Source organism: Amblyomma maculatum, chromosome 3 (genome assembly GCF_055883805.1).
Source record: "Amblyomma maculatum isolate TAMU_Amacu chromosome 3, ASM5588380v1, whole genome shotgun sequence".
In the NCBI taxonomy this organism is placed as follows: Eukaryota; Metazoa; Arthropoda; class Arachnida; order Ixodida; family Ixodidae; genus Amblyomma; species Amblyomma maculatum.
Genome location: NC_139346.1, coordinates 214,973,889 through 214,988,993, shown reverse-complemented (window position 1 = coordinate 214,988,993; position 15,105 = coordinate 214,973,889). Strand labels below are relative to the sequence as shown.

At 45.6% G+C, this 15,105-nt stretch overlaps 1 protein-coding gene across 1 annotated transcript in view; it reads right to left on the bottom strand.

Annotated features, from left to right (window-relative positions):
• LOC146197684 (uncharacterized) overlaps positions 1 to 4,126 on the bottom strand; it is a 28,655-nt gene extending 24,529 nt beyond the window's left edge. Inside the window, exons 1-2 of the mRNA XM_084597226.1 lie at positions 4,120 to 4,126; positions 1,067 to 1,118 (exon numbers count right to left, since the gene is read on the bottom strand). Coding sequence (XP_084453352.1) covers positions 1,067 to 1,118; positions 4,120 to 4,126 — 59 coding nt within the window. The remainder of the gene's footprint in view (positions 1 to 1,066; positions 1,119 to 4,119) is intronic.
• Between the last annotated feature and the right edge of the window lie 10,979 nt (positions 4,127 to 15,105).

The following is a 15,105-nucleotide window of genomic DNA, read 5'->3' as shown; positions in this document are numbered from 1 at the left end:
AAGCTAATCAATAAGCGCAAGGTGGCCGATATAAGGAAGCATAACATGGACAAAATTGAGCATGCTGTAAAGAACGGGGGAAGCCTTAATGTGGTAAAGAAGAAATTGGGCATAGTCAAAAACCATATGTATGCGATAAGGGACAAGGCAGGCAACGTCATCACGAATATGGACAAGATAGTCAAAGTAGCCGAGGAGCCAAAGTAGTCAGGACCGTAATGAGATTGGCGGTAGGGAGAAACAGTCAGACGTTCCACCAGTGACGATGGACGAGGTAAAGAAAGCATTATAAACTATGAAAAGGGAGAAATCAGCTGAAGAGGATCAGATAGCTACAGATGTGTTAAAGAACGTTGGGGGGGGGGGGGGGGGGGGATATCGTGCTAGAAAAACTGGCCACCCTGTATACGCAGTGCCTGGTGTCATCGACAGCAGCCTTACTGCGAGGGCTGCTCAACAATTTGTACGTCCCAGACATGCTCATCCTTTTTATTTTGGGTTTCAGAAAACAAAAAGTTTTCATCTTCTACAGGGTTGCTTCACTAATTTATACATTCTCGCTAAGCGGCGATGCATGTGGCGACCATATGCCGTATGGTACCCGGTGCCTTATTCGTGCATGCAGGCCGTCTTCATAGAATCAGCCTGGACTTAATGCCTCGTGCGCGTTGCTACACGAATCTCGCGCCAGTGGTCATTAACAAGACGAGAGATGATTTGAAATGTTTCCGCTTCGTGTCCCGGGAGAGGGGCATCAGCGTATTGAGCAGTCAATGAACGCCTTCATTTTGTGGCTTACTTGTAAAGCTGTACATTTAGTCAGTTTCAGACAGCAAGTTAAAGCATACGCTGTGCTATAACAGCCCCTTAACAATAACGATCCCGAAGGAGGTAACCTGGTGACGTGAGAGAATTCCAAGGAAAGGACGACAATCGTTTTTGCGTGTCACGATCCGTGGCTATTTCACTCGCGGGCACTACGGGAGCATACGCACACACGTACGCAGATATCTCGAAAACACGTACGCATTTTATAAGCAATCATCATTTTTGTCGCCGAACTTACCTTGGGGGATCCCCGTTCGCCTTGTCCACACCCATTTGTCTTTTTGCAGGTTCTGTGGGCAAAGGTGCATCATTTTATATCATCGCACTGAATGGCTACATGGAATTCAGCGAGCATTCAGGTAGTGCAGCGAAGTACTTCTTTGTGGACTATGAGAGGAGAAAAATCGTCAGACGACAGTAAAATTCCCATTGGCTATCCGTAGATAGCCAACACGTACAGAAGAATTAGTAGGCTTTTACGAGACTTTGTAGTTAGCTGAATCATCTACTTCTCTTCCATACCTCGCACTTTACTGTTCCGGATGCCAAAAAGCAGATGCCCTGATCCGCATGGTGTATAGCACGACATCTAATCACACCTGCAAACCTGCAGATAGGTTCATGCAACTTGGTGCTCACTATAGACTGCAGGACTGATGGAAGCCCACTTGCAATCTCAATACAACTGCGTTTTCAAGCCAACCACTGGCTGGCCGGGCTGATTGAGGGGTCCGGATAGTATATCTTTAAATGTATTTATACCGCACAGTGCACTGGCACTTTGCATTTCACCTCCAATCAGAACGCCGTCGTCGCGGCCGGGATCGAACCCGCATCCTAAGGAATAGCAGTCGACCATACTACCCATACAGCCAACGCGGCGAGATTGAGAGATAACCTTAGTTAATCCTCTCTTCTTGACTTCCGCTTCATTTCGCTAAGCAAGACTAGGGTGCCAACGCCGATCAGCCATACTTCCAAGTGGATAAAGCTGCTTCGACTTTGAGGTAGACGGGATGCGTCTTCGTTTCCCTTTCCTGCTAACCAACCCCCTTTCGCCACAAAGGATAAAATTCCCCTGTTTCCTCGTGACGAACAGCGAGTTATTCCCTGGATGTCGCTCTAACAGATACTACTGCAAAGCTTTACCCATCTGTTAACTGCGCATAGAAGTGCAATGTAAAGGAACTATGGGTACAGCCAAACCCGTCGAAAGCCATGTACATAATGTAAACAGCGCAAACTACAAGGATCAAGAAAAGAAGGGACACAGGACTTCCTTTCAAGTCCCTAGTAGTTTGCGCTGTTTACATTATGAACATGTACCACCTGGCGTTTTGAGAAAGCCCTGTAAACGAACTGCCTTTAAAAGAACGCTCTCCCCTGGTTGAAGTTCACGGCACCGGAGAACACTCACACGCACATGTTTCATGTAATGCCGGTTAAGTTCCTGAACAAGCCTTTTTGAACAGTGCAAAAAGTACAGGATGTAGCACGAGTATGCACGAAACACTGACGATAACCAGTTCTTCGTTCTGTATTTCTTGATACGTACGAATATTTGTCCGCTTTTAAAGTTACTAAACCTTCACTACTTGGCCCAGATTTCGGTTCTCCTGACCCAAGCACAAAATCATGCGTCATGACACGCTAATGTGGTTCATGACACTATGTTTCTGCCACTCACTTTACTTGGTACTGGAAATCGAATATTCTTTCATTTGGCACCGGCCCCTTGATGCTTCGTTTATCTTATGTCTTATGGGTTAAAGCAGCGTTCGTATCGCTGGGCAGTGATTCCAGGTGGATTTATCCGCGGCGTTCAATGAACAATTGTGTCGCCTCTCAGTTAAATACTGGATGAAACCATGATTGCCATCACTGTAAGACGACGCAGAAAGGCATTTATGTTTGTTCTCATATTTCTCGGTATCACAGCAGTGATATTTGATTTCGATCCCCCCCCCCCCCCCCCCCCCCCCCCTTCTTGGTAGTTTTGCAGCAGTCTCCTCTCTTGTGTTTGTCTTTTTTTGCGCTTACCTTTCTGCCGTACGATCATGAACCAACTAGCCTAGCAACAAGGTTTACTTCAGTATCTTTCCCGTGCTGTGGGCCCTTTTCTTTGTGTGTCTTCGCATTCGTCAGAGCGTCGGTCATCGTCAGCCACATTTCATGGGCTTCCTGCAGCGCCAGACGCGTCACGTTTTGCATCAAGAAGGGACTGATACCGGAGGAGGTCAACGCTCTGCTCGGCGTAGTCCATCCTACCTATGGCCACGTTAAACGTCTGTGCAGGATTTTTGCGACTTGAGATGTGGAGACGAGTGCGCCTTCTTTATGACTGGCTGCGTGTAGCGCGTTGTCCTGTCTCCTCTCTTGTGTTTGTCTTTTTTTTTTCGCACCGAACATGCATCTGCGTATGATCCCACATAAAGATCATGTGAGCCGGAAGCCGAAGCTGTGTTACTTAAATGGGATGTCACGCTAACAACTATTGCTGCTTATGATAGTGTGTGAGGTTAGACTCACCGTCGAAGATTGAGTGTAAAAGCTATATTCTAGCGCCACTGTAATTTACAGTGAGCGCTGTTAAAGTATGAAACGCTCTATGTTTCAGTAGTGGCGTGTCTCCGCTTCTGCGTAACACTTTTCATTGGTTTTGGAAGTTTGCGTGGTTGACTTGAAGATGGCTCACGTATGCTTAAATGTGCTGGATTTCCTTGGTGAGGCTTTTGCGAAAATGTTATCTGTATGGGATGCAAGATCTTTCCTTTGTCATTCAACACCTTTGTAGAGGTACTTTAGATATCCAAGAAGAGAAATTTCTTTTTGCGAGGCTACTTTTTCTTTTCCTAAAGCGACGGTTATTGTCTCAACGCGTGAAGCGGGTATACGACGAATGGTTGAAATAAAAGGATAGAAAAATGAATGAAAGGTCGATCGACCGGAGTAGACGTGTCAGCGTCATACGGTCACTGCAGGTAAGCAGTGCATACTGAAGGATTGTTTGGCGAAAGACCCGCTGTAGCTATTTACCGGGCTCTCCACCGTTCACTACGGTAGCGCGAAATCCTACAGCAGGTGGCGGACATCGATCTCAGAATTTTCGGAATTGCAGACTAAAAAAACGTTCTCGTAGGCTGTTACTGCACTTGCTTGGTCGCCAGCAGAGCTGTTCACTACACCGGTGAAAGTTAAGACGTATACAGGGGTAAAATGACTTCCACAAATGTGGTTATCCCTTCTGCCAGGAACATAGTACTTATTTAGACAGTGCTGCAAGACACTCACCTGCCATGGCCTAGCCTCTATGTTTCTTCTTCGGACGTTAGTCTCGCTCTCGCAAGACAAACAAGGATAGCAGCAGTGGGTCACAGAATCAATAATGTCTCCTCTTCTTCTTTCTTTCTCTCTGCCGCCGTGTTTTTCGTGCCGTGCGGTGACGGGCGCGATCTGTTACGAAGGGCGTCGACAAGTGTGAGGGCTGTGTTGTCAGTGCGGAAGTTTCGTTCTCTTTACTCCTAACCTTCATTTTAATGTCACGTATCGTCTGACAGCTTTTTATGCAGCTATTTAACTGAAAGCCATCTCAGGTTGCGAAGATGTGTAAAAAAAAAAAAAGGAGATTTTTTTTTTTTTTTTTTTTTGAGGAAGAGGGTTCGACGCGCTATCGCGTAAGTTCGAAAACGACGCTTGTTTACTGTGCCCCAAAATCAATCAAATTGAGCATTTCTATTAGATACGTTATCAGTTTCATTAAAATTTCAGGTGCCTTTTGGTGATTCTCTCATTCTTTATTTTTCCACTGGGACGGTACACGTGGCGCTGTGTGACGCTTCCCGCACACATTTGAGATGGTTCGAGGCCAGGGAAGAAATTACATGTTAAAATTAAGCATTTCTTGAAGTGTGCATCAACTGGCCTACAAAACAACCCTTCTAAATTGCAGATGCTTTACTTGGTGGACATCTACACAGGGAGTTGAAAGTTAGACTTTTGCAATCTGAAAAAAAAAAAAAAAATTGCAAAGAGAACTGATTAAATGTTGTTTTTGTACATGGAACATGCGACCAGGCGGACGCAAATTACGTCATCCTAATATCGGTAACTAACAAAATTTAATATTTAACTTTTTGTTCACTACAGTTAGTGTGTTTATATTGAGTGGCATTTGATGAGTTTTCTATTCGGTCGAGTTTTATTAACGCGCCTGTGTCCTTATAAATGCGCGTCTCAAATTTCAGCCCGGACCGTCTTATTACGCATGTGTGACCACGAGACTCAACATAAAGCTCCACCGTGGTGCGACGCAGCTGGTGCGTTTGGTACACTCTGAGACGAAGACGGGAAGTTACAGCCAACAGTTAGGCTGCACTACCAATATATTTACCGAATGGCTATTTGCACAAAACTTTCGTCGAGTCAAGTGACGTAGTCCTCCTATCACAATAGTTACTGCTGCACACCAGCGTTGCGGGTGGGGAGATGGGATAGTGAGCTCAGAGAATATTCAAGCATTCGTATTTAACCACTCTACCATGAGATCCGACACCACATACTGATGTCTTCACTACCAAAGCGTACTCACCACGCGCTGTACGCAGACCGCCGCCAGGCAAACCTTCGGCGCCTATGCAAAAAAAAACAGAGAGATTATTAGGCACTGAATGAGGACGTGGAATCCCAAGCAGATGGTGATGTTTTTAGGGTAACGCCCACTGTCGCATGGTTTCAGTTCCGTTCTTAGGGCTCCTATTCGGGCGGAGAGCCAAGATAGAGCAGATGTCACTGCAGTAGTAATAGCTGTTAAATACCTCGATAACATCGGTCCTCAATTCTGCAGACATCGTGGCCGACTCTCAACAATCATCTCTGTATTTATTATACTACAACCCGGTCCCCACCCACTAGAGCGGCAATTATCCGGAGCTCTCGTCGCACCGAACATCGTCATATTACGTGGACCCCAGACAAGGCGGGCTTCCAGAACAAGAGGGTCAAAGCTATGCCTTGTGATTTTAGTAACAAAGCAGAGCTGCTTATTTAAAGCTTTGTTGCCATAACCCGCACATATACAGAAGAATTAGAGACCGAGCGGTTCAAACACTGTATTTAATCGCAATCGCTTTGACGTTGCACATTGGAGGAGGCCAACACCTGGTGTCAAACTCTAACTTGTACCTCTACAAACCTTTAATATTTTTAATATTTTCACCCTTCTCAATACCACACTGTCCGTCCTTGTTGCAGCTCTAATTCAACGCTTTTTCAGTAGATGCCAGACTAAATTGCAACATTACCGACACCGAATATGTCACTCGAGCATTGTTAGGTACAACTGACCAGCTTAACTGTCCCGCTTGGTTGTCAAAGTAGCGCTCATCCAACTGGTACGTTCATCGGTCAAAATCACAGGAATCATGGACTGATGAGTTTGACGACCAGCTCAGCAAACACCATTTCTGCGGTCAGTAAACGCTTTTCACTTCTTCTTCTATACACGATACAGGGTGCCATCACAGATAAAAAGGGCACCGATAAACTTTTCTATGTTGAACCATTCTCAAATTCCGAAATAACGACGCCACAGAAAACAGATACTTGCAACGGGGAAGCGTCGTCACACGACGACAGTTAGGAAAGGGAGAGGGGAAGTAGAGCATGCCTACCTAACACACAAGTTCTCTTTTGCAACATCCGTAGCATTCGTAGCATCCTTAACAAACGTAACGAATTAGCCTCTGCCATTGATACTATTAAAGGCGACAATACTGTACTAAGACCTGGCTTCGACCACAAATTGACTGGGAACGTTTCCCGACCACCCGAAAGTTTTCTTTCTATCGTTGTTACCGCACAAGCGGCCAGAGAGGCGGTGTTCTCTTAGCCATCAATAAAAACTTGCAATCACAGTGCATTGAAGTACTCAGTTCCTTGTAGTTAATTTGGGCTAACATCGCTTTAAATAACCAGAAGCTTATAATTTGAGTTTGTTACCGTCCTCCATCTCAATCTTCTGACTTTGTGAATGAACTACACGATGCAATTAACCTGGTCGCATCTCGTTACCCTTCGTTTCCTATGTTTCTACTCGGGGATTTTAATATTCCAAACATTACATGGGACACTGACCCCATTATCGCTAATTCATGCTCTACACTAGCTGAATACTTCTTTGACTTATGTTCTATTTTCTCCTTTACGCAACTTGTAAAAGAACCCACTAGAACAACAGATACTGTTTAAAACACTCTTGATCTAGTTCTTACAACGGAACCTTCATTCGTTTCCAAAATTACTTACCTACCATGTCTCAGCAACCATACGTCATAACCTTTGAAATTAACACTTCTCCTCCGAAAAATGTGAAGAAAACAAAAACAAATTATAATTACAATATGGCTGACTTTGGCATCATAAACAGTGAGCTCTGCATACTTCTGGAAAGTTTCTTGGAAGACTTTAACAACCGCAGCTTACAATCCAATTGGGACTTGTCTGCAGAGAAAATTAGACTTAACAGCTAGGCACCTACCAACACGCAATATGACTTCTAACAGCAACGCTCCTTGCTACAACGCAAATATCAGCCGGTTGTCTGACAAGAAAAAGCGCCTGTATAAACTCGCAAAAAATTCCTCTAACAACAACTGCTGGAACGCTTATAAAACAGTTTCGCACGAGTACATAACAGCTCTAGAACAGGCAAAGAATACATTTTTGCAAGTTACTCTTCCATCAATGCTATCCACGGACGTACGAAAGTTTTGGCTCACTAATAACCCAAGCGATAGTGATAGCGCATACCTGTTGTTGACAATCCTGGCATTAGCATCCCTCCGAGCATCAGGCACCTGTTTTAAACGTAGTTTTCACATCCAAGTTTTTTATCCGCACTAATCTCCCTCTTCCAAGTACAGAGTCAATCGGTTATATGCCCATGTATCCTGTTACAATTGACCTTGATGGTGTTGTGAAATTGATTAACTCTCTAAACATATCCGCCGCTCCGGGTTGCGATCTAATCAACGCCAAGTTTTTAAAGTACACCAGTGCTTATTCTTCCATAATACTAAGAAATATTTTCCAGCAATCGCTTGACCAGGGTTCGCTACCAGCCGCACGGAAGGTCGAGAAGGTGATTCCACTGCACAAATCAGGTAACAGGAATTCTCCACTAAACTACCGGCCAATCTTATTCACCAGCATTCCTTGTAAAGTTCTTGAACACATCCTGTTTTCTCACATAGCTAATTTCTTAGAATCAAACTCTTTCTTCTTGCGATTTGAATACGGTTTCCGCAAGTTATACTCATGCGAATCTCAACTTGCATCTTTCACTATCCAGCTGCATGTCATTCTTGATCGTAATTCACTAGCCGACTGCGTATTTCTTGATTTCGCCAAAGCGTTCCATAAAGCGTGCCACAGCTTACTACTGTACAAACTACAGAAGCTTAATCTCGACTCAAAGATTCTTACTTGGCTTGAACCTTTTCTTACTAACCGTCAACAGTTCGTTTCAGTTAATGACCTCACCTATAGGATCCGAGTATGGTTTACTCTAGTCTCCCTCAAGACTCCGTATTCGGTCCGCTTCTTTTCCTTATTTATATTAATGATCTACCTTCCCACATTCTATCTAACATTCACCTATTCGCCGACGACTGCGTAATATTTACGAAAATAAAATACGAAAGCGATGTGCTAACTCATCAATTTGACCTCGATTTCATCTCAACCTTGTGTAAAATATTGGCTAATGGACCTCAATGTTAACAAGTGCAAATTCATGCGTGTGTGTAGAGTGACTACTAATTTGTCCTAGACTCAGTATTCTCGTAAAAATACCTCGGTGTTCACTTTACTAGCAACCTTACCTGGACTGTTCATGTTACCCATGTTATTAACAACGCCAACAAAACACTTGGATATCTTCGTCGTAACTTTCGCAAAGCACCTTCTTCTCTTAAACTTCTACTTTACAAGACAGTCGTATTACCTAAACTAGAGTATGCAACATCAATATGGGATCCTTACCAGCAAAGCTTAACGCACTCACTGGATATTATCCAAAATATTTCTGTACGGTTTATCCTCTCTAATTATGACAGAACAGCAAGCGTATCCAGCTGAAAGCCAGCCTCGGTCGGTCATCCCTCACGTCTGGAGTTTGGAAGCAGGCCAAATATCAGACCACTCAGGTCTGCTTCTGCTAAAGCATCAACTGATTCATTAAATTGAAGGTCTCTTTGCCCAGGAACCCAAACAACCTTAATTGATTGGGCATGAGGAGGGATGAGAAACTTAAATGGGCCAAATAACAGCAACTCATTGAACGCAGAGAGGACAGTACCCAAAGATAATGAGTCCGTAATAATTATAACCGCGGAAGAAGAGTTGGGGAGCTTACGCAAAGCAAGCACCACCGCTAGGAACTGCCTTTTTTATTATCGGTGACTTTTACGGGCGACGAGGCCCGTGAAGCGGTCATTGGGCACTGCCTTTTTTTTTCACACACGCTTTTTTTTAGACAAAAGCGAAGTAAACATTCATTCATAAACATTTGATGTGGTCCACCCTTGTAACCGTCCCTCTGAAGCATGCCGTGGCGACTGATTAGTGAATCACAACACCGTGCGTCTTAGACGGCGGAAACTCCAGTAATTTCAAGCTTACTTTTATGCTGCTGCTATTCCCAGCTTACTTATAGGGCTCATAAAAACGAAATTCTAGTGCGCGCTTTGAGCGCGACACAGTCCGAGCGCTCGTGTTGCGCGAGAAAGAAAGTAGAGAAGAAGTCGGGGTGCCGCGTTATCCCTAATTGCTCCGCCGATATAATATTGACGTCGCTATTTTGTAGATGGATGCAAAAATGAGCGACGACTCTGCCAGCTGCCTCAGAAATGACGATGTGGACATTCCATTGCCGAAGTGTCCCTCCAGCCGATCTACATTCCACGTAGAATCACCAAGCAGGAGGTAAGCACAACGCGCTATGTCTTGCGAAGCGAGATGGACAGAAATATATTTTCTACACCCAGATTAGCGCTCTCGCCTTATTTGCGCAAGTCATTTTCCAGCGCACGACGAAATTTCTGGGTTAGAAACGTTACGCAGATCCGAGAAGTGACTGTTTTGTTGGTGACACGAACCAAGTGTTCCCAAAAAGCACGGTGCGTCCAAGCCTTGAAGTGAAATGACGCAAAAGTGTAGATACTAGCAGTCTAGCGTAGGGGTGCTGCCGTAAGGTCCTTCCTTCCCCCGCAGTGGATCAGGGAGCGCGCCAAGATGTCCCCGTACAGAGCGTTTAGGAATAATTACCGCTCGCACGTGAATTAGAAGCTTCTCAGCGTGTAAAGCTTTGAAAGGAAGGCAGAAGAGTAGCGCTTCTGTCCTTTCGTCTGATCTCCTGTTATCGCTTTTTCAGTGCACAACGCTTCTTAAAGACCGTGTACTAACTAGCTTTACTTCGTACTATTTCAATGGCCGCTGATTTGCCTTTTCTGAGTCGCTAAAGATGCCGGAGGGGATCGGGATTCCGAAAAAGTCAGAAGGGCATAACTGGACGACTGTAGGCACTTGCCCCATAGCGCTAAACAGACACGGACACAGCGAGAGAAACAGGACAGGCGCTAACAGCGAACTTTGGTCTTATAGTTCAAGCACAAAGGACGCTTCAATAGGAAGGAAATTTGCGTCTGTGCAGTAGACTCTGCTCACCGCTGTGCATTTCTTCTTAGGTAGCAAAGACCTCACAGCTGGCAGGATTTGTTGCGAGATGAATTTCGTGGACCTTCCGGCGATGACGAGGTGTTCCCGGAAGGTCTGCATACATCGAGAAGGGCCGCACACTGCTTGCAGTCGGAGGAGTACAACGTTGTTGTGAAGGCGGGTTATGTCCTGTCATTCTCACCTTATGATCCTGCATGTACTGACTCCGTGCCCTTGGGATGGCAGACAACCACCAAACCACCAGCGCCGCCAGGCGGTAGGCTCTTGCGTCGAATGTAGAATTCGAGCACCCTCGATTTGCAGGCAGCCAAGGCGATGACGGAGACTATAGTGCACGGTTGCAAAGACATACATGGAAAAGGGCCCTTTGTAGAAGAAATAAAATTTGCCAGAATGGAACCTTTGGAAACTGGAACCAAAGTTTGGCGTTAGCGCCCGTCCTGTTTGTCTCGCGGTGTCCATGAATCTTTAGCGCTATGTGGCAAGTGAACCGTCAGATACTCGTTCAGACTTCTATTCTGACAGCAGGCACAGGTACCTTTTCAGCCTCATCGCAAGGCGACTCGTATCCGCAGGCGCAAGAAAAAGTCCGTTCATTCGCCATCAACGTCGTCCGAAGCCTACCGGTCCGGAACGTCGTCTCCGCTTCAGGAAAACACTTCGGAGGACTCAGCGGGGGGCGGGGCTTCCACATCGAGGCATGTTGGCCGGCACACCAAGAGAGCTAAGTCAGAGCAGGCTAGACTCAGTAGGCGAGGACTGAGTAGCGTCACACAGGCCAGTAGCCCGGACAAGGCCTCGACGCCTGATGCTGATGCCATCAACGTGGACTCTGAAAGCGTCGTCATCGTCCAAGACGCTACAGATACAATCATGCCGGCAGTGAGCAAGCGTCTTTTTGCTGTACTTTGCTTTTGTCTCGCTTAGCCATGCCACATTAACATCTAGGAATTCTATTGAAATATACATTGTGAATCCGTGCGGAGGTTAGATTACCTTACTGCACGAATACCGTCATGCTGTTCAGCGGTTTGGTCTAACCCATATAGGACAGGATGGGGCAAAATTACAGAACAATTTGCAAGCTCATATGTTTCTTTTTTTTTTATTGTTGCAAATTCCGAAAATGCTGTACAGGAACCTTCCTTGGTTGCCCCGCAGGGGTGGCGCAGTGGTAAGACGCCCGACTACTGTGCCGGAGTTCCCGGGTTCGAAGCCGACCTCGGCGGCTGCGTTTCGATGGAGGCGAAACGAAGTGGCGTCCGTGTGCTGTTCGATGTCAGCGCACGTTAAAGATCCCCAGGTGGTCGAAATTACTCCGTAGCCCTCCACTACGGCTCCCCTTTCTCTCTTTCTACTTTCACTCCCACCTTCCTCCCTTCCCTTACGGCGCGGTTCAGGTGTCCACAGAGCAAGTGTGACAGATACTGCGCCTTTTCCTTCCTGTGAACCAACCAACCAACCAACCAGCCAACCAACCTTCCTTGGCATTTCAGAGAAGCGGTTAGCATAATGATAACTTCTTGAAACATTAAATTAGCGAATTACAATAAAATATAACAAGTCCCAATTGTCAAATTTGTCCCGACTCTCGGAACAAAATAAGACATAAGGTAAGGCAAAACCAGACATCTGGTGAAGTAACTCTTCTTGCACTCGAAGCCCGTGAAATGCAATCCAGGCGGTCCTACGCACGTTTAGTGAGCCCATGCATTGCCTGCATTTAATCCAAGTAGAACGAGGCGCTGTTTGCTTCATGGTTGCTTGTGTACAAGCCACTGCCAGTCACGTTTTCTGCTTTGGAGAATATTTCCTCTAACTGAAACACTGCCGCCATCATTTTCTCTCGATGTCCACTCCTTTTTCTTATCGTCCGCACCTTGCTTCTCGGCAATTTTTGTTGCTATCTATAGCTTCGATTTGTATCGCTTTGTACGTTTATAAGGGCAAACAGTGTGCCTGACTATGACTTCCGTGCGTTGGTTTTTTCTACAGCAGGTGCAGCAAAAAGACATTGAAAGCTCGTGTAACTATGAGCTGCCTGCTCAGTGCCTTCGGTACAAGTAAGCGGGCAGCAGTTAGTGTGGGTGTCATCTCCCTGACCGCAAGTCTGCTGTCCAACTGTGTTTGATAGTGGCGCTTCGTCGAGGTTAGGATCATCCAGCGGCGCGCGAAAAAATGGCCAAACAACACACCACCGCCATTCATTGGTCATGTTTCTCATGTTTTCTGATTCTTCAAAGGCTTTCTTTATTACTTATCTATCTTTAACCTGGATAGCTATAACTTTTCTACAGCTAGCCAAGGAGATGCAGCAATAATAAATAGTTTTGTCTTGTCTCTGTAATTTGCGGCTGCATGACTCCAAAAGAACGGACGTAAGAATTTCGCACCTTTCTGGCGGTAAGCCACCCACTAAAGTGCAATGCAGATTTGTTTTTGCCTGAAGGTTCATGTGATTTTTAACATGAATTATGTAGGCAAATGGAGGCAGCGGTTAGTCATTTAATAAACTTGCTTAATCTAGAATATTTTACGCTATGACGCTAGGCAAGATCTGTCTGATTTTGCTCCGTATCTGACTTTAACTCAACCCTCCTTAGGTTTACATTGTTGTTTTCATATATCCATTACCCTTAAACAAGGAAATGCACACGGAAGGTTGCCATTAAAGACATTTTATCCTCTTCTTTCCAACATTTAACATTCCAACTTTCCAAAATTCGCATCTAAGCCACGATGATGTAGCGTGTATGGCATATCTACCTTATATAATCGCCTGTTCTCGATGACTCAATGCGTGTTTATGTTTTCTTGCTGCGTCTGTTCCCTGGCACGTTAAGTGGCTCCGGCTTCCCGAATGTGTGCCGCGTTACCAGAACGAAGCTTCGCCTTTAGTGCATTTCCAGTCACTTTTCTGAAAGTTCTGCTCTCATTGCTCCTAAATGCCGATTCACACGACGGATGGAATCACAGGAGTCCGCGAGCAGACGAGCAGCACGTGACCCGACGTCCCTGGCTCCTAGTCGTCAGCGGACCCGGCGCAGACTTCGAAAGCTAAAAACAGGCGCGCGTGCCTGTCAACATATAGGGGTAGTGTGCTACATCGTCTAAGTGAGGCAACAATGGTCTTTTCGTTATTACGTAGGGGGGTGCTTTTGTAATGTCAACAGCAATAGGGTGCTCCAATGCTCTCGCCTGCCTGGCCATCGAGGCACACTCCACAATGCGGCGTTGTGGACTTGGAATGCCGTCGCCAGCCAATTTCCTCTGCTGTGGTGGATCTGCGGGATGGTGCGGCCTCTGTCCCCGGCGGTTTCCGTCCTGCGCGTCATCCGCCGCCCGCGGATGAGGTGGAGCCAGTGACGTCGGTTGACGTGGTGCTCTGTCCGCGGACGGTTTGACCGTCGTGTGAATCGGGCCTTGGTCTTCATTCAGAATGAATTTTTGACCCTGATTTAGAACGCATTTAGCCGCAAGTAACGCGTAACATATATCGCTTGCCACGTCTAGCTGTTTGCTGTGATAAGTTGACATGTCCTCTCCTTTCTCCTCGCCCTGAACGCGACTCGTGCTTCGCTCTTGCCACCAATTTCTTTGACGTTTGGTGAGACGCCCTGTAGTAGGAAGCTGCGAAATGCTTCGGAAGACTGTTTTTAGGAATTTTGTTTTGATCGTCGCGTGATGATTTGTTTGTTCGTAAGTTTTAGATTTAATTCTGGCATGGTGTCTTCTTAAAATTCTCTGCCTTCGCCATTCTTCTTCGCTGCATCGAAATTTCATGCGATTTTCAGTCGAACTAAACAATAAATCTTCTGTGAAGCCCCTGCCGAGCTCAGTGATAAATTAAACTGCGGTTTGGAGCGGATTCCATTTCACAATTTTCTCGTAGGTAGTTCGGAGGAGAAACACTGGTGAAGGCTTCTCAGTAACCTATCCTCAGATACGTAAAATCATATATATAGTTCACAGAATAGGCCGAAGTTGCAGTAGTATAGTACTAGTAGCGGGGGCAATAAAAGGAGTTAGGATAAAACAGGTCGAAATAATACAGTATTATAGTAGTATAAATGATAGCAGGAATTGTGGTGAGGGCTTCTCTATAGCCTTTTCTTAGAAGCAATTTTAGAACGACGAGTGCAATACATCTTGTCCTTCAGTAAGCGTCGCAAAAATGCGCAAATTGCAGGGGTAAGATTTCGTTGAATTCTTGTTTTTATAAAGCTTCACCCTATTCAAAGATTACGTGCTGACTGCATTAAACTCAGTGCGTGGCCCTGTTCGAGTCCGCACAATGATCAAGACAGAAAAGAAGGGAATATAGACATCACTCCACCTCACTTAGCTAGTCCTAAATGATAATTGCACCTTCACTGTCTCACAGGCGGACAGAAAAAGCGACAACTGTGCCCTCTGCCCCAAAAGCAATGGTGCAGAGGTCCCATCTCCAAAGCGTCTCGCCAGGAGGTCTGCTTCCTCTAAAGCGGAAAGGAACAAGAGGTGAGCACTACACGATAGTCTTATATAAATAAAAATGATACT